Below are 20134 nucleotides of genomic sequence, written 5' to 3'. Positions count from 1 at the left end.
GTCTAACCTTTGTATGTCATCACTACCGTTGTCTGGCCTTTGTATGCTGTCACTACCGTTGCCTGACCTTTGTATTCCGTCACTACCGTTTTCTTACCTTTGGATGTCGTCTCTACCGTTCTCTGACCTTTGTTTGTTAACACTACCGTTATCTACCCTTCTTATTTCGTCATTACCGTTGTCTTACCTTTCTATGTCGTCACTACCGTTGACAGACCTTTGTATGTCGTCACTGCCTTTGTCTTATCTTTGAATGTCGTCACTACCGTTTTCTGACCTTTGTATGTTGTTACTACCGTTGTCTGACATTTTCATGTCGTCATTACCGTTATCTGTCCTTTTCATGACGTCACTACCGGTGTCTGACCTTTGTATGTAGTCATTGTCTGACCTTTGTATGTCATCACTACTGTTGTCAGTCCTTTTCATGTCGCCACTGCTGTTTGTATGACGTCACTACCGTTGTCTGATCTTTGTATGTCGTCACTACCATTGTCTACCCTTTACATGTTTTCATTACCATTGTCTGACCTTTTTATGTCGTTACTACTGTTGGCTACACTTTGTATGTCATCACTACCGTTGTCTGACCTTTGTGTGTCATCACTACTATTGTCTGACCTTTGTATGTAATCACTACCGTTGTCTGACCTTTGTATGTCATCACTACCGTTCTCTACCATTTGTATGTCGTCACTACCGTTCTCTACCATTTGTATGTCGTCACTACCGTTGTCTGACCTTTGTATGTCATCACTACTATTCTACACCATTTGTATGTCGTCACTACCGTTGTCAACCCGTTGTATGCCGTCACTACCGTTGTCTGACCTTTGTGTGTCGTCACTACCGTTGTCTGTCCTTTGTTTGTCTTCACTACTGTTGTCTACCCTTTGTATGTCGTCACTACCGTTGTCTGACCTTTGTATGTCATCACTACCGTTGTCTGACCTTTGTGTGTCATCACCAATATTGCCTGACCTTTGTATGTCATCACTACCCTTTGTTTGTTGTCACTACCGTTGTCTGACCTTTGTATGTCGTCACTACCGTTGTCTACCATTTGTATGTCGTCACTACCGTTGTCTGACCTTTGTATGCCATCACTATCATTCTATACCATTTGAATGTCGTCACTACCGTTGTCTACCCGTTGTATGCCGTCACTACCGTTGTCTGACCTGTGTGTGTCGTCACTACCATTGTCTAACCTTTGTATGTCGTCACTACTATTGTCTGACCTTTGTATGTCATCACTACAGTTGTCTACCCTTTGTACGTCGTCACTACCATTGTCTACCATTTGTATGCCGTCACTACCGTTGTCTGACCTTTGTGTCGTCACTACTGTTGTCTGACCTTTGAATGTCTTCACTACCGTTGTCTGACCTTTGTATGTCGTCACTACCGTTGTATTACCTTTGAATGTCTTCACTACCGTTGTCTGACCTTTGTATGTCGTCAATACGGCTGTCTGCCGTTTGTATGTATTCACTACCGTTGTCTGACCTTTGTATTTCATCACTACCGTTGTCTAACCTTTGTATGTCGTCCTTACCGTTGTCTAGCCTTTGAATGACGTCACTACCGTTGTCTGACTTTTATATGTCGTCAACACCGTTGTCTGACCTTTGTATGTCATCACTAACGTTGTCTGACCTTTGAATGTCGTCACTACCGTTGTCTGACCTTTGTATATCGTCACTATCGTTGTATGACCTTTGTATGTCATCACTAACGTTATCTGACCTTTGTATGTCGTCACTACCGTTGTCTCTCCTTTTTATGTCATCACTGCCGTTGTTTGACCTTTGTAGGTTGTCACTACCGTTGTCTGTCTTTTTCATGTCGACGCTACCGTTGTCTGAACTATGTATGTCATCACAACCGTTGTCTGACCTTTGAATGTCGTCATCACCGTTGTCTGATCTTTGTATGTAGTCACTACCGTTGTATACCTCTTGTATGTCATCACTACCATTGTCTAGCCTTTGAATATCTTCACTACCGTTGTCTGACCTTTATATGTCATCACTTCCGTTGTCTGACCTTTGTATGTCGTCACTACCGTTCTCTGACCTTTGTATGTCATCAACACCGTTGTCTGACCTTTGTATGTCATCACTAGAGTTGTCTGATCTTTGAATGTCGTCACTACCGTTGTCTGACCTTTGTATGTCATCACTAACGTTATCTGACCTTTGTATGTCTTCACTACCGTTGTCTGACCTTTGTATGTCGTCACTAACGTTGTCTGACCTTTGTATATCGTCACTACGGCTGTCTGCCATTTGTATGTCGTCACTACCGTTGTCTGACCTTTGTATGTCATCACTACCGTTGTCTGACCTTTGTATGTCATCAACACCGTTGTCTGACCTTTGTATGTCATCACTAAAGTTGTCTGACCTTTGAATGTCGTCACTACCGTTGTCTGACCTTTATCTATCGTCACTACCGTTGTCTGACCTTTGTATGTCATCACTAACGTTATCTGACCTTTGTATGTCTTCACTACCATTGTCTGACCTTTGCATGTCGTCACTAACGTTGTCTGACCTTTGTATGCCGTCACTACCGATGTCTGACCAATATATGTCGTCACTACCTTTGTCTGACCTTTGTATGTCGTCACTACCGCTGTCTTCCGTATGTATGTCGTTGCTACCTTTGTCTACCCTTTGTATGTTCTCACTACCGTTGTTTGACCTTTGTATGTCATCACTACCGTTGTCTGATCTTTGTATGTCGTCATTACCGTTGTCTTACCTTTGAAGGTCGTCACTTCTGTTGTCTGACCTTCTATACCCTCACTACCGTTGTCTGACCTTCTATGCCCTCACTATCGTTGTCTGACCTTTGAATGTCCTCGCTAACGTTGTCTGTCCTTTTCATGTCGTCACTACCGTTGTCTGACCTTTGTATGCCATCATTACCGTTGTCTGACGTTTGTTTGTCATCACTTCCGTTGTCTGTCCTTTGTATGTCGTCACTACCGTCGTCTGATAGTTGTATGTCGTCACTTCCGTTGTCTACTCTTTGAATGTAGTCAGTACCGTTGTCTACCCTTTGTATGTCGTCACTACCGTTGTTCGACCTTTGTAAGTCGTCACTACCGTTGTCTGACCTTTGTATGCTGGCACTACCGTTGTCTGACGTTTGTATCTCGTCACTACCGTTGTCTACTCTTTGTATGTCGTCATTACCGTCGTCTGACCTTTGTATGTCGTCACTACAATTGTCTGACATTTGAATGTAGTCACTTCCGTTGTCTACTCTTTGTATGTCATCACTACCGTTGTCTGACCTTTGTATATCGTCACTACCGTTGTCTGACATTTGTATGTCGTCACTTCCGTTGTCTACACTTTGTATGTAGTCAGTACCGTTGTCTACTCTTTGTACGTCGTCACTACCGTTGTCTGACCTTTGTATGTCATCACTACCGTTGTCTGACATTTGTATGTCGTCACTTCCGTTGTCTACTCTTTGAATGTAGTCAGTACCGTTGTCTACCCTTTGTGTGTCGTCACTACCGTTGTTCGACCTTTGTAAGTCGTCACTACCGTTGTCTGACCTTTGTATGCTGGCACTACCGTTGTCTGACGTTTGTATCTCGTCACTACCGTTGTCTGTCCTTTGTATGTCGTCATTACCGTTGTCTAACCTTTGTATGCCGTCACTACCGTTGTCTGACCTTTGTATGCCGTCACTACCGTTGTCTGACCGTTGTATGTTGTCACTACCATTGTCTGACCTTTGTATGACGTCACTACCGTTGTCTTCCCTTTGTATGTCGTCACTACCGCTGTCTGACCTTTGTATGACGTCAGTACCGATGGCTGACCTTTGTATGTCGTCACTACCCTTGTCTGACCTTTGTATACCGTCACTACCGTTCTCTGCCCCTTTGTATTTCGTCACTATCTTTGTCTGACCTTTGTATGACGTCACTACCGATGTTTGACCTTTGTATGTCGTCACTACCGTTGTCTGACCTTTGTATGCCGTCACTACCGCTGTCTTACCATTGTATGTCGTCACCACCGTTGTCTGACCTTTGTGTGTCGTCACTACTGTTCTCTACCCCTTTGTATTTCGTCACTATCTTTGTCTGACCTTTGTATGACGTCACTACCGATGTTTGACCTTTGTATGTCGTCACTACCGTTGTCTGACCTTTGTATGCCGTCACTACAGCTGTCTTACCATTGTATGTCGTCACCACCGTTGTCTGACCTTTGTATGTCGTCACTACTGTTATCTACACTTTGTATGTCGTCACTACCGTTGTCTGACGTTTGTATGCCATCCCTACCCATGTCTGACCTTTGTTTGCTATCACTACCGTTTTCTGACCTTTCGATGTCGTCTCTGCCGTTCTCTGACCTTCGTTTGTTGTCACTACCGTTGTTTACCCTTCTTATTTCATTACCGATGTCTACCCTTTGTATGTCGTCACTACCGTTGTCTTACCTTTGTATGTCGTCATTACCGTTGTCTGACCTTTGTATGTCGTCTCTACCGTTGTCTGACTTTTGTACGCCGTCACTACCTTTCTCTGACCTTTGTATGTCGTCACTACAGTTGTCTACCCTTTGCATGTCGTCACTACCGTTGTCTACCATTTGTACGTTGTCACTACCGTTGTGTACCCTTTGTATGCCGGCCTTACTGTTGTCTGATCTTTGTACGCTGTCACTACCGTTGTCTGACCTTTGTATCTCGTCACTACCGTTGTCTTACCTTTGAATGTCGTCACTACCGTTGTCTGTTCTTTTTATGTCGTTACAACCGTTGTCTTTCCTTTGTATGTCGTCACTACTGTTGTATGTTCTTTGTATCCCGTCAGTGCCGTTGTCTGACCTTTGTATGTCGTCACTGCCGTTGTCTGACCGTTGTATGTCTTCTTTGCCGTTTTCTGACCTTTGTATGTCATTACCGTTGTCTGTCCTTCTCATGTCGCCATTACCGTTGTCTGTCCTTTTCATGACGTCACTACCGTTGTCTGACCTTTGTATGTCGTCATTACTGTTGTCTGTCCTTTTCATGTCGTCATTACCGTTGTCTGTCCTTTTCATGACGTCACTACCGTTGTGTGACCTTTGTATGTCGTCATTGTCTGACCTTTTGTATATCATCACTTCTGTTGTCAGTTCTTTTCATGTCGCCACTGCCGTTTGTATGTCGCAACTAACGTTGTCTGACCTTTGTATGTCGTCACTACCGTTGTCTACCCTTTGCATGTCTTCATTACCATTGTCTGACCTTTTTATGTCGTCACTACTGTTGGCTACCCTTTGTATGTCATCACTACCGTTGTCTGACCTTTGTATATCGTCTCTACTGTTGTCTGTCCTTTGTTTGTCGTCACTACCGTTATCTGACCTCTGTATGTCGTCACTGCCATTGTCTGCCCTTTATATGTCGTCACTGCCGTTGTCTACCTGTTGTATGTCTTCACTTCCGTTGTCTGACCTTTGTATGTCGTCACTGCCGTTGTCTGTCCTTTGTCGTCACTACCGTTGTCTGTCGTCTCTACCGTTGTATTTCGTCTCTACCGTTGTCTGTCCTCTGTATGTCGTTACTTCCGTTATCTTCCCTTTGTTTGTCGTCGTTTCCGTTGCTTGATCTTTTGTATGTCGTCACTACCGTTATCTACCCTTTGTTTGTCGTCACTTCCGTTGTTTGACCTTTTGTATGTCGTCACTGCCGTTGTCTACATTTTTGTTAGTCGTCACTACCGTTTTCTGACCTTTGTATGTCGTCGATTATGATCGTAGGCTGCAGGAATAACGAGTCTGCCTCCTGAGAGTTATTCTGTCAGACCTGACCTAACTAAGAGGTCAAAGAAATATAAACCTGTAAATGTATATAGTAAACACTCGATTGAATTTGATGAGTAGTTTAAAAGTATGAGCAGTGAACAAGAATATATATAAAGGACTTGACATGAGATATAGAGAGTTTGCTGGAGGCGTGAGGTTCGCATTCAGAAGGTCTTGACGCCATTTGAGCTGAAGAAATCGTGAGTGGAGGTCGTCCTCCGTTCCAGCCCCTGGTGAGGAAGAACCCCTGAGTGATATACCTTCAAGAAGAAGGAAGTGGACAGACGTCTCGATATGAGGAATAAGTCTGGATGTGTCAGCTCAAGTTGTGGACTGCAGGGAGAGTGTGGAGCAGTTTTGTGGGCAGCTGAGAGCGCCCTGGTGGTGACCGCTCTGTCAGTGAGCGCCACGAGCGGATCAGATTCTGTGGTAAGCTCATTTTAACCAGTTAACAGTGATTGCCTGTTGTTGGTCGTGTGCCCAGATACCGTAGTAGATGTTTATAGATGTGTTAGGCATATTTTATTAAGGCAGAGAGCCTAAATAAGGAGTTAAGACGAGGAAGCCAGCTGGAGGAACGAGCAGCGTGTCCTTCCTCGCCGAGCTCCTTATGGCAACTAACAGGACCAGCCGCCGGCTGCCTCAAGAGAGAGGAGACCGGCCTGGTGGAGGATGGACCAGCCCAAGCGTAGGGGAGTCCCCTCGCAGCATGTGGGAAGCAGAAAGATGTCGATGAAGACATTTAGTGTGTAGTTTATTTTAGTTATTTGTTTATAGGGAAACATTTTTATAGGCGTGTCAATGGGTTGCAGGTTTGTCTGGGGAAAGGAGTTGCTGAGAGAACTTCGAGGCCAGTAGAGGAGGAGTCAGTGGATGGAACTCCAAGGCTATTGAAGAAATACTGAGCTCTATGGAAGAGCAGCCCCATAGGAGGAGTAGGACCTCAAGTTGTGAAAAGACAGCAGTGGAGTACAGTTTTACGTGCCTTTGTGATACCTGTGGTGAAGCGCCATTGTTGTTTAAGGAAGACTTCGTGGTGTAGCAGCCGGGAGAGCTGTGGAAGACCTTGGTAGACAATTCTGTGAGAACCTGAAGTGTTCAGGGTAGTGAACCTATGGATGCAGAGAGGAGATTCTTATTGATTACTTATAGAGGGTTGATAGAGTGTTTGTCATTAGCGTGTATGACGCAGTGGAAGGTGAGTGATTGGACGTTTGTATCAAGGAATATTTATACTGATGTTTATGTTGTTGCAGCCATGGGCTGGGTTCCTTGTGTATATTTATTTATATATATTCTAGGGCTAATAGTGCTGTATTGCATTACAAGATTTAACCCACTAGGTGAGGTTGGTAGCATAAGTGGCGAGCCAGGAGTTGGGCTACCACTTGGTATAAGCGGCTGATAGAGTCCTGATGGTATTGGATTGCAACCTGACTATAATAGTATAGAGTGTTGGAGTCATATTATTATTTTTGTATATGTGTCGTACATGCTCATTGCCTTAGTAAATGTATATAAATTTTCCGGTGTTTGCCCTTGTCCTAGTGAAGCTTCCCAGAAAGTAGAAGAGAGAAAGAGAAATCACCACAGCTGTGGACAGGGTGGTATAGAGTTATAATTCAATAAAGGGGAATTGAGGAGGTCATACCAAATAAGGAGAGAGTGGGGAGTCACAGCGGCTCGAATTGGGTGTGTGCACGTGAGGAGGCCAGTGTTGGAGCTGCATCCCCTGAATGTGTGACGTTGAGCCCCTCACCAAGAGCAGGAAGCGTACAGGGTGATCTCCTGATCAAAGTACGAGCACTCTACGGGTTTTGATTGGTTGTATGGAAGGGATGTACGCACCTTACCTACAACAACGTAATACGTTACTACCGTTGTCTGACCTTTGTATGTCATCACTACCGTTGTCTGTCCTTTGCATGTCGTCACTACCGTTGTCCACCGTTTGTAAGTCGTCACTACCGTTGCCTGCCCTTTATAGTGCTCCAGGGCTGTTTTTTCCTATTAGAGAGTGCTGTACATGCTGGTATGGCGGTGTGTCCACTCACAGGATGAGCGGCGCTGCCCAATAAACTCGCCCCTCGGGGCAAAACTTAAATTACATTATAGCATTATAGCAGATTGATGAAGAAATAGACCGTGGAGTCAAAATCCACCACTCGCTGAAAGTTACACAGCAGGTAGGAGCAACAGTCAGAAAATCTAACCAATCACTTGGAATAATCAAGCTTACCATTGACTTCAAGAAAAATAAGATAGTGATTCAATTGTATAAATCTCTTGTGCGCCCCATTTGGATTACTGTATCCAAGCATTGAGACCACATCTTTAGAAGGACATAGCTGCTCCTGATAAAGTGAAACATCGGGCAACAAAAATCATTCCAGAGCTAAGTTATCTCACGTATCAGGAACGGTTGAGGGCCACAGGGCTAACATCACTGCAAACCAGGCATGCCAGGACGGATCTTAATGAAACTTAAAATATTGAACAATTTGGAGGATGTTGAGCCAGATATCTTCTTCAGAAGGTCAGATGTAACACAAACAAGGAGCAACTGTTTCAAGCTTAACAACTCAAATGGGGGTGGGGGCCTTCGACATGCCGCCGGCTTCCTGTCTTCATCAAAGCCACTAGTGTTAGTGGCTCTCAGGTAAACACAGGTAAACCGACATTTCACACATTTCCCCGAGGGTTTGGTATTACAGGTACCATTAGCAGGGTCGTGGTTCTGGTATTACAGGTACCATTAGCAGGGGTTGTGGCTCTGGTATTACAGGTACCATTAGCAGGGTCGTGGTTCTGGTATTACAGGTACCATTAGCAGGGGTCGTGGCTCTGGTATTACAGGTACCATTAGCAGGGTCGTGGTTCTGGTATTACAGGTACCATTAGCAGGGGTCGTGGCTCTGGTATTACAGGTACCATTAGCAGGGTCGTGGCTCTGGTATTACAGGTACCATTAGCAGGGGTCGTGGCTCTGGTATTACAGGTACCATTAGCAGGGGTCGTGGCTCTGGTATTACAGGTACCATTAGCAGGGGTTGTGGCTCTGGTATTACAGGTACCATTAGCAGGGGTCGTGGCTCTGGTATTACAGGTACCATTAGTAGGGGTCGTGGCTCTGGTATTACAGGTACCATTAGTAGGGGTCGTGGCTCTGGTATTACAGGTACCATTAGTAGGGGTCGTGGCTCTGGTATTACAGGTACCATTAGCAGGGGTTGTGGCTCTGGTATTACAGGTACCATTAGTAGGGTCGTGGCTCTGGTATTACAGGTACCATTAGTAGGGGTCGTGGCTCTGGTATTACAGGTACCATTAGCAGGGTCGTGGCTCTGGTATTACAGGTACCATTAGTAGGGGTCGTGGCTCTGGTATTACAGGTACCATTAGCAGGGTCGTGGCTCTGGTATTACAGGTACCATTAGCAGGGTCGTGGCTCTGGTATTACAGGTACCATTAGCAGGGGTTGTGGCTCTGGTATTACGGGTACCATTAGCAGGGTCGTGGCTCTGGTATTACAGGTAACAAACTACGCACTCTTAAAGGTCACTTATAAGAACATAAGATTGAAGGTAACTGCAGAAAGCCTATTGGCCCATACGAGGCAGCTCCTATTTATATCCATCCAATCTCATTTATATATGTATAACCTACGCTTGAAACAACCAAGGGATCAGACTGCTACTGTGTTACGTGGTAATTAGTTCCTCAAATCAACAACCCTCTTACCGGATTAGTATTTACCCAGGTGTTTCCTAAATCTAAAAACCTAAACCTGCCCGAAACGCTTTGCGTAATAGTGGCTTTAGGCATTGTATGTACTAGCTCTATCATTGTATGTACTAGCTCTATCATTGTATGTACTAGCTCTATCATTGTATGTACTAGCTCTATCTATAAAGCCAACAAACTTTGTAAAATCTCTTTATGTATGTACCTTTACCTAAATAAATATTCTAATTCTAATTCTAATTCTAAATTTAATCAATGTAAACGTATTGTTTCGTGTTCCATTTTATGTTGGTACTTTTATTCCCCCTTTTATATGCCCATTCCTCTACTTGTGCACCTCTTCCATGTCACACCTCATTCTTCGCCTTTCTAGAGAAGGAGGGAGGTAAGTATCAGGGGAAAGGGCCAAGCCATTACGACTATATAGCACTGTGAAGGGGTCAGGATAAGGATTTGGGATGGGACGGGGGCAGGAATGGTGCCCAACCACTTGGACGGTCGGGGATTGAACGCCGACCTGCATGAATCGTCTACCGTCCAGCCCAAATGGTTGGACTCGCCTTTCTAGAGAATATAATATAAGCTTTGTCAATCATTCTTCATATGACTGGTTTCTAATTTGGGGGATTAACTTTGTCATCCTACGCTGGATGTGTTATAGTGAATTTATATCCATTCTATAATACGGCGACCAAAACTGAACTGCATAATCTAAATGGGGCCTAACCAGAGCAAGATATAGCTGAAGAACCACACCAGGTGTGGTTCTTCAGGTGTTCCAGGTGTCTTGTTACTAACGCTTCGATTAATAAATCCCAGTGTCCTATTTGCCTTATTACGAACATTCATGCATTTATTTTTTTTTGTTTCAAATTCTTACTTATCATAACTCCCAGATCCCTTTCGCAATCCGACTTCGCAATCTCAACACCATCTAGCTCGTATCTTGTAACTCTATCATCATTACCTAGCCTCAGAACTTTACATTTATCAGCATTAAACTGCATCTGCCAATCCTTTGACCATTTAAAAACCCTATTTAGATCAACTTTAAGCGATAATGAGTCTTCTTCTGAGTTTATCTCACTCCCGATTTTTGTATCATCGGCAAATTTGCAAATATTGCTACTCAAACCTGAATCTAAATCATTTATATATATTATGAATAACAGAGGTTCCAGGACAGAGCCTTGAGGCACTCCACTTACAACATTTTCCCACTCTGTCTTAACCCCATTTATACTGACTCTCTGTTTCCTTTGGTACAGCCATGCCCTAATCCAACTTAATATAGCACCCCCAATACCACGAGCCTTTATCTTCTTAATCAATTTTCCATGTGGCACTGTATCAAAAGCTTTGTTAAAGTCAAGGTGCACAACATCACAAATCTTACCACTATCAACTGCCTCAACTATGCTGGAATGTTTTGAAGAACGTCAAAAGAGTACAATTGAGCTACTTTATATCCCGATAGTCACGTGCTCTTAAAGCAAATTAAAACAAATCAGCAACCGAATTTAGGAAAGGCGTTCAGAATGTGAGCTTCCAAATCTACCAGATGTCATTCGTGTTGCAACGCAACGAAAGTCAAATCACATCTCATACGTTCAAACACCCGCAGGACTCGTCAGGGCGAGGGAGCGAAAATCCCTAAACGATGTGGCTAGCGTCAACGGTCTGTGGCTGGGTCAACGGTCTGTGGCTGGGTAAACGGTCTGTGGCTGGGTCAACGGTCTGTGGCTGGGTCAACGGTCTGTGGCTGGGTCAACGGTCTGTGGCTGGGTCAACGGTCTGTGGCTGGGTCAACGGTCTGTGGCTGGGTCAACGGTCTATAGCTGGGTCAACGGTTTGTGGCTGGGTCAACGGTCTGTAGCTGGGTCAACGGTCTGTGGCTGGGTCAACGGTCTGTGGCTAGGGTCAACCGTCTGTGGCTAGGGTCAACCGTCTGTCGCTAGGGTCAACGGTCTGTGGCTAGCGTCAACGGTCTGACATGTTCAAAGTGGTAAGAATCTTGGACGTTACTTGACAAGTTCAAAACATACAAATAAAGCTTCAGACAAAAACCATTGAAATTTCAATCACTTGCAGATGAAGCCTACTAGTTGCGGGTAAATAATCAGCTTTAAAACATCACAAATGAGGCAGTCTGTAATACCAAATCTTTGTTAGTCATGAATAATCAACTTTATGACAATTTTATCCCACAATAAATCCTGTGAGATAGTGTATTAAAATACATTCTGGCTACTATCTTGAGGATCCATCAGAAACTCCTGAACAAAAGACAATCTACGTGCTCCCACTACCTGTCTTCTATTATTGCTTCGCCTATAACTCCCTCTTGCCTATAAATCTCTTGTTTTCATCGGTCTCTCGCTTCCTAATAAACTTAAAGCTCCCAAAATCACACTGCATACTTCAGGAGATAAAGACTGTGCACATACTTCAGACGACCCAAGTAATCCGTCAGAAATCCAGAACAAAAGACGATCTGAAGTCCACAACTCCCTTTACAAACATCTCTGAGAAATATCACACAGTTGCGCCCTGCTGACAAATACCAAACACGCTTCATGCCGCTGTCGTCTGCCACGGGCGCAACAATCTAACCTCACGCACATTTAAGGCTTGATTCTGTGATCTATTACCTCCAGCAACTCGCCCTTAATGCATCCAGTACCTTTGCACTCTCTCCACCCCGTTCGTGGAATTTGAATGTTGGGATCGAAAACCATTCGGTATTCTTGTGATAGTTTCCGATCCCCAAAACCTTATTCATGTCATGGTTTTATAGACATTTTATGGGCATTCCGATCTGCCCCAGACTGAATATGGTTATTCGGTTCCCAATAATTTTATAATGATTAAGTTTTTTCATTCGTCTGCTAATCTCTCTCTGAATGCGTTTTGTGAGGTTTAATTTTGTGTGTGGCGGCCCCGAGCGGAGAGGAATGCCGGGGCGTCACAGTCCTGCGCAGGCGCCGTAGGTAATGACCAACGTTCGCCTACCGCGATATCCACGAACTCGTCCGGACTCATCCCAGATTCCTGACCCCTGGCCGCCGCCGCCGCCTCGTCTTGACGAACTGGTACACCTGTCAACTTGCCAGTTATGGCAGACACGCCAAACTTGAGACATTATTTTCGTACACGATCTTTAATACTATGTTTGTTTTAGTGTTTCAAACCTAACGGAAGAAATATATACATACATACATATATATATATATATATATATATATATATATATATATATATATATATATATATATATATATATATATATATATATATATATATATATATATGTCGTACCTAGTAGCCAGAACTCACTTTTCAGCCTACAATGCAAGGCCCATTTTGCCTAATAAGCCAAGTTTTCATGAATTAATATATTTTCTCTAATTTTTTTCTTATGCAATGATAAAGCAACCTATTTCATTATGTAAGAGGTCAATTTTTTTTTATTGGAGTCAAAATTAACGTAGATATATGACCGAACCTAACCAACCCTACCTAACCTAACCTAACCTATCTTTATAGGTTAGGTTAGGTTAGGTAGCCGAAAAAGTTAGGTTAGGTTAGGTTAGGTAGTCGAAAAGCAATTAATTCATGAAAACTTGGCTTATTAGGCAAATCGGGCCTTGCATAGTAGGCTCAGAAGTGAGTTCTGGCTACTAGGTACGACATATATATATATATATATATATATATATATATATATATGTCGTACCTAGTAGCCAGAACGCACTTCTCAGCCTACTATTCAAGGCCCGATTTGCCTAATAAGCCAAGTTTTCCTGAAATAATATATTTACTATAATTTTGTTCTTATGAAATGATAAAGCAACCCTTTTCTCTATGTATGAAAAGATATATATATATATATATATATATATATATATATATATATATATATATATATATGTCGTACCTAATAGCCAGAACTATTCAAGGCCCGATTTGCCTAATAAGCCAAGTTTTCATGAATTAATGTTTTTTCGTCTACTTAACCTACCTAACCTAACCTAACCTAGCTTTTTTTGGCTACCTAACCTAGCCTTACCTATAAATATAGGTTAGGTTAGGTTAGGTAGGGTTGGTTAGGTTCGGTCATATATCTACGTTAATTTTAACTCCAATAAAAAAAAATTGACCTCATACATAGAGAAAAGGGTTACTTTATCATTTCATAAGAAAAAAATTATAGTAAATATATTAATTCAGGAAAACTTGGCTTATTAGGCAAATCGGGCCTTGAATAGTAGGCTGAGAAGTGAGTTCTGGCTACTAGGTACGACATATATATATATATATATATATATATATATATATATATATATATATATATATATATATATATATATATATATATGTATATATATATATATATATAACTGAAAACTCACACCCCAGAAGTGACTCAAACCCATACTCCCAGAAGCAACGCAACTGGTATGTACAAGACGCCTTAATCCACTTGACCATCACGACCGGACATAATGAGGTGATAGCCGAGGCTATTTGAACCACCCCACCGCCGGCACTCGGATAGTTATCTTGGGCATAGCATTTTACCAAATCACCTCATTCTTTGGGGCACACGTGAGGAACACAAATGCGAACAAGCCTGAATGGTCCCCAGGACAATATGCAACTGAAAACTCACACCCCAGAAGTGACTCGAACCCATACTCCCAGAAGCAACGCAACTGGTATGTACAAGACGCCTTAATCCACTTGACCATCACGACCGGACATAATGAGGTGATAGCCGAGGCTATTTGAACCACCCCACCGCCGGCACTCGGATAGTTATCTTGGGCATAGCATTTTACCAAATCACCTCATTCTTTGGGGCACACGTGAGGAACACAAATGCGAACAAGCCTGAATGGTCCCCAGGACAATATGCAACTGAAAACTCACACCCCAGAAGTGACTCGAACCCATACTCCCAGAAGCAACGCAACTGGTATGTACAAGACGCCTTAATCCACTTGACCATCACGACCGGACATAATGAGGTGATAGCCGAGGCTATTTGAACCACCCCACCGACCAAGATAACTATCCGAGTGCCGGCGGTGGGGTGGTTCAAATAGCCTCGGCTATCACCTCATTATGTCCGGTCGTGATGGTCAAGTGGATTAAGGCGTCTTGTACATACCAGTTGCGTTGCTTCTGGGAGTATGGGTTCGAGTCACTTCTGGGGTGTGAGTTTTCAGTTGCATATTGTCCTGGGGACCATTCAGGCTTGTTCGCATATATATATATATATATATATATATATATATATATATATATATATATATATATATATATATATATATATATATATATATATATATATTATTAAATATGACCGAAAAAGTAAGATTAATAACTCTAACACGAATTTTCTCAATCTTTCGTACATTTCTTTTCACTGTTGGAGGTAATTCAAAAATCAATTCTCCAAAATTCATTTTTATTTCTAGTCTGACGCGACACGAGCGCGTTTCGTAAAACTTATTACATTTTCAAAGACTTTGAAAAGACTTAGTCTCTGAAAATGTAATAAGTTTTACGAAACGCGCTCGTGTCGCGTCAGACTAGAAATAGAAATGAATTTTGGAGAATTGATTTTTGAATTACCTCCAACAGTGAAAAGAAATGTACGAAAGATTGAGAAAATTCGTGTTAGAATTATTAATCTTACTTTTCGGTCATATTTAATAATATATGTCTACAGGAAAGACTGCTACCAATTATACTAATATATATATATATATATATATATATATATATATATATATATATATATATATATATATATATATATATATATATATATATATATATATATGTCGTACCTAGTAGCCAGAACGCGCTTCTCAGCCTACTATACAAGGCCCGATTTGCCTAATAAGCCAAGTTTTCCTGAATTAATATATTTTCTCTAATTTTTTTCTTATGAAATGATAAAGCTACCCATTTCATTATGTATGAGGTCAGGTTTTTTTTATTGGAGTTAAAATTAACGAAGATATATGACGGAACCTAACCAACCCTACCTAACCTAACCTAACCTATCTTTATAGGTTAGGTTGGGTTAGGTAGCCGAAAAAGTTAGGTTAGGTTAGGTTAGGTAGGTTAGGTGGTCGAAAAACAAATAATTCATGAAAACTTGGCTTATTAGGCAAATCGGGCCCTGCATAGTAGGCTGAGAAGTGCGTTCTGGCTATTAGGTACGACATATATATATATATATATATATATATATATATATATATATATATATATATATATATATATATATATATATATATATATATATATATATATATATATATATATATATATATATATATATATATATATATATGTCGTACCTAGTAGCCAGAACGCACTTATCAGCCTACTATGCAAGGCCCGATTTGCCTAATAAGCCAAGTTTTCCTGAATTAATATATTTTCTCTAATTTTTTTCTTATGAAATGATAAAGCTACCCATTTCATTATGTATGAGGTCAATTTTTTTTATTGGAGTTAAAATTAAAGTAGATATATGACCGAACCTAACCAACCCTACCTAACTTAACCTAACCTATCTTTATAGGTTAGGTTCGGTTAAGTAGCCGAAAAAGTTAGGTTAGGTTAGGTTAGGTAGGTTAGGTAGTCGAAAAACAATTAATTCATGAAAACTTGGCTTATTAGGCAAATCGGGCCTTGCATAGTAGGCTGATAGGTGCGTTCTGGCTACTAGGTACGACATATATATATATATATATATATATATATATATATATATATATATATATATATATATATATATATATATATATATATATATATATATATATATATATATATAGGGGGTACCACCACTGGTGCAATTATAGGGACCCACAGCCTCAGAGAAGGGAACACAGAGCACTCAGGGAAAAACTTGCCATTTAACTCTGAATACGAAAGAGTGTTCACTTCTCCTACCACCCCCCTTTTTTTTATTATGATGTACACTTTATTATGCAAGGTTATACAGTTACATATCTGATTTTATACAAAAAATGAACATTAAGAGGACACAAGAAAAAGTTCGCTTCCTAGAAGCTGTAGATTTCCTCGAACTCCTCCGACGCCGGGCAGGAACCGAGGATGCAGCGGGCATTTCCCCTCTGGATCGCGACACTGAGGCGCTGAAAGAGAAAACTTGCTGCTCTAGGGTCTCTTGTGGTGTCAATGAGCTTGGAACCAAGATCCTTAAGAAACCTTCTTGCACTCTCACCCCATGGGCCTAGGGTCTCAGACCCTATTGGAACGAAGTTGTACCTTTGATCTAATTGCCTGTACTTGACTGACTTTTGTTTTTCTCTGTGTGTCGCTGCGGCTCCTGCTGTGCCGGCAGAGAGGGTGATGTATGTCGTTGCCAGGGTGGATACGCAAGTATAGTCCCATGCTAACTGCCTGCCACCCTTCCACGGACGCAGTGTGATTCCGTCTGGTCGGCCGGCAAAGCTAACAGAGTCACGGTTCAGTAGGTTGCGGGGCTCTCTCTCCGCTGGACACTGAGCAGAGGCAAGGCTTCTTTTAATGATGTCGTTGACTTCATCGTGTCTAGTGTGCCAACCACCCGATTTTCCACAGTGCAGGCCATGCAATCCATATTCGTCAGCATCTGCCTCGCTGCAAATACACCTGTGAACAGTGTGGATAGGGGCAGCAAGGCGGAGAGCGACTGCAATACGGAGCTCCTGCGGATCAAGACGTGTGCCTGTCGCAGACATAGGGACTGCCAGAAGGAAGTCCCCTGCATGGGGAGCCTGCACAGCTGTGAGGCGTGCACGATCACTGGGGGTTGTTGCTGCCTCCAGCAAAGCTGTGGCTTCTTTGTCTACAATGGGGCTGTCCCAACTGGATTGTTTCTTGGCTTTCGGCATGGCTGGTCTGAGTGCTGGGTCTGTCATGGCACCCCATTTTGTGTCGCATTCCGTGTATATATATATATATATATATATATATATATATATATATATATATAACAATCTTTGGACAACACCCACCAGTGGGACTCGAACCCAGAAAGCACAACTACCTTCCAGTAGCCGGCATAACTAGTATGCTTTAACCCACTACGCCATCAGACCTTACAAAAGAAGTAGATAGTTCGAGATATATATCTCAAACATCTCCACCTCCCGAAGGCACCAGATGAGTGAGGGGTCAGTCTGCATTTTTCGTCAAGCCACTGTCAATGTGAGAGAACTCGTGTCCAGCTTATAAGCCTATACTTGCATAAACCACAAGTGAAGAATAACAATCTTTGGACAACACCCACCAGTGGGACTCGAACCCAGAAAGCACAACTACCTTCCAGTAGCCGGCATAACTAGTATGCTTTAACCCACTACGCCATCAGACCTTACAAAAGAAGTAGATAGTTCGAGATATATATCTCAAACATCTCCACCTCCCGAAGGCACCAGATGAGTGAGGGGTCAGTCTGCATTTTTCGTCAAGCCACTGTCAATGTGAGAGAACTCGTGTCCAGCTTATAAGCCTATACTTGCATAAACCACAAGTGAAGAATAACAATCTTTGGACAACACCCACCAGTGGGACTCGAACCCAGAAAGCACAACTACCTTCCAGTAGCCGGCATAACTAGTATGCTTTAACCCACTACGCCATCAGACCTTACAAAAGAAGTAGATAGTTCGAGATATATATCTCAAACATCTCCACCTCCCGAAGGCACCAGATGAGTGAGGGGGTCAGTCTGCATTTTTCGTCAAGCCACTGTCAATGTGAGAGAACTCGTGTCCAGCTTATAAGCCTATACTTGCATAAACCACAAGTGAAGAATAACAATCATTGGACAACACCCACCAGTGGGACTCGAACCCAGAAAGCACAACTACCTTCCAGTAGCCGGCATAACTAGTATGCTTTAACCCACTACGCCATCAGACCTTACAAAAGAAGTAGATAGTTCGAGATATATATCTCAAACATCTCCACCTCCCGAAGGCACCAGATGAGTGAGGGGTCAGTCTGCATTTTTCGTCAAGCCACTGTCAATGTGAGAGAACTCGTGTCCAGCTTATAAGCCTATACTTGCATAAACCACAAGTGAAGAATAACAATCTTTGGACAACACCCACCAGTGGGACTCGAACCCAGAAAGCACAACTACCTTCCAGTAGCCGGCATAACTAGTATGCTTTAACCCACTACGCCATCAGACCTTACAAAAGAAGTAGATAGTTCGAGATATATATCTCAAACATCTCCACCTCCCGAAGGCACCAGATGAGTGAGGGGTCAGTCTGCATTTTTCGTCAAGCCACTGTCAATGTGAGAGAACTCGTGTCCAGCTTATAAGCCTATACTTGCATAAACCACAAGTGAAGAATAACAATCTTTGGACAACACCCACCAGTGGGACTCGAACCCAGAAAGCACAACTACCTTCCAGTAGCCGGCATAACTAGTATGCTTTAACCCACTACGCCATCAGACCTTACAAAAGAAGTAGATAGTTCGAGATATATATCTCAAACATCTCCACCTCCCGAAGGCACCAGATGAGTGAGGGGTCAGTCTGCATTTTTCGTCAAGCCACTGTCAATGTGAGAGAACTCGTGTCCAGCTTATAAGCCTATACTTGCATAAACCACAAGTGAAGAATAACAATCTTTGGACAACACCCACCAGTGGGACTCGAACCCAGAAAGCACAACTACCTTCCAGTAGCCGGCATAACTAGTATGCTTTAACCCACTACGCCATCAGACCTTACAAAAGAAGTAGATAGTTCGAGATATATATCTCAAACATCTCCACCTCCCAAAGGCACCAGATGAGTGAGGGGTCAGTCTGCATTTTTCGTCAAGCCACTGTCAATGTGAGAGAACTCGTGTCCAGCTTATAAGCCTATACTTGCATAAACCACAAGTGAAGAATAACAATCTTTGGACAACACCCACCAGTGGGACTCGAACCCAGAAAGCACAACTACCTTCCAGTAGCCGGCATAACTAGTATGCTTTAACCCACTACGCCATCAGACCTTACAAAAGAAGTAGATAGTTCGAGATATATATCTCAAACATCTCCACCTCCCGAAGGCACCAGATGAGTGAGGGGTCAGTCTGCATTTTTCGTCAAGCCACTGTCAATGTGAGAGAACTCGTGTCCAGCTTATAAGCCTATACTTGCATAAACCACAAGTGAAGAATAACAATCTTTGGACAACACCCACCAGTGGGACTCGAACCCAGAAAGCACAACTACCTTGTATGTAGTATGCTTTAACCCACTACGCCATCAGACCTTACAAAAGAAGTAGATAGTTCGAGATATATATCTCAAACATCTCCACCTCCCGAAGGCACCAGATGAGTGAGGGGTCAGTCTGCATTGGTGCCTTCGGGAGGTGGAGATGTTTGAGATATATATCTCGAACTATCTACTTCTTTTGTAAGGTCTGATGGCGTAGTGGGTTAAAGCATACTAGTTATGCCGGCTACTGGAAGGTAGTTGTGCTTTCTGGGTTCGAGTCCCACTGGTGGGTG

At 42.6% G+C, this 20134-nt stretch overlaps 2 protein-coding genes across 2 annotated transcripts; both read right to left on the bottom strand.

Moving 5' to 3' along the window:
- Positions 1-2021: 2021 nt before the first annotated feature.
- Positions 2022-4628, bottom strand: LOC123769640 (dentin sialophosphoprotein-like). Its single transcript, XM_045760877.1, has 3 exons — positions 4477-4628; positions 2829-3877; positions 2022-2404 (listed from the first exon to the last, which is right to left on the bottom strand). Exons 1-3 carry the CDS (start codon positions 4626-4628, stop codon positions 2022-2024), a joined length of 1584 nt encoding a protein of 527 aa, XP_045616833.1.
- A 114-nt stretch (positions 4629-4742) lies between these two features.
- On the bottom strand, positions 4743-5141 carry LOC138354521 (insoluble matrix shell protein 4-like). The gene has a single exon (XM_069308883.1). The coding sequence runs from the start codon at positions 5139-5141 to the stop codon at positions 4743-4745; it is 399 nt and encodes a 132-aa protein (XP_069164984.1).
- Positions 5142-20134: the final 14993 nt, after the last annotated feature.

This window comes from Procambarus clarkii, chromosome 63 (genome assembly GCF_040958095.1).
Source record: "Procambarus clarkii isolate CNS0578487 chromosome 63, FALCON_Pclarkii_2.0, whole genome shotgun sequence".
Taxonomy (NCBI): Eukaryota; Metazoa; Arthropoda; class Malacostraca; order Decapoda; family Cambaridae; genus Procambarus; species Procambarus clarkii.
This window is presented reverse-complemented; position numbering and strand designations above follow the sequence as displayed.

Bases quoted from the DNA above. Each gene is read 5' to 3' on its own strand.
- LOC123769640 (XM_045760877.1), bottom strand. From the start codon at position 4,628: ATGGTAGACAACGGTAGTGACGACATGCAAAGGGTAGACAACTGTAGT. The intron at 3,878-4,476 runs GTAAGACAACGG...CGGTATACAAAG, and splicing joins GGTAATGACGACATACAAAG to GTCAGACAAGGGTAGTGACG. The intron at 2,405-2,828 runs GTCAGACAACGG...TTCAAAGGTCAG, and splicing joins CGATAGTGAGGGCATAGAAG to ACAACTTTAGTGATGACATA.
- LOC138354521 (XM_069308883.1), bottom strand. From the start codon at position 5,141: ATGATATACAAAAGGTCAGACAATGACGACATACAAAGGTCACACAAC.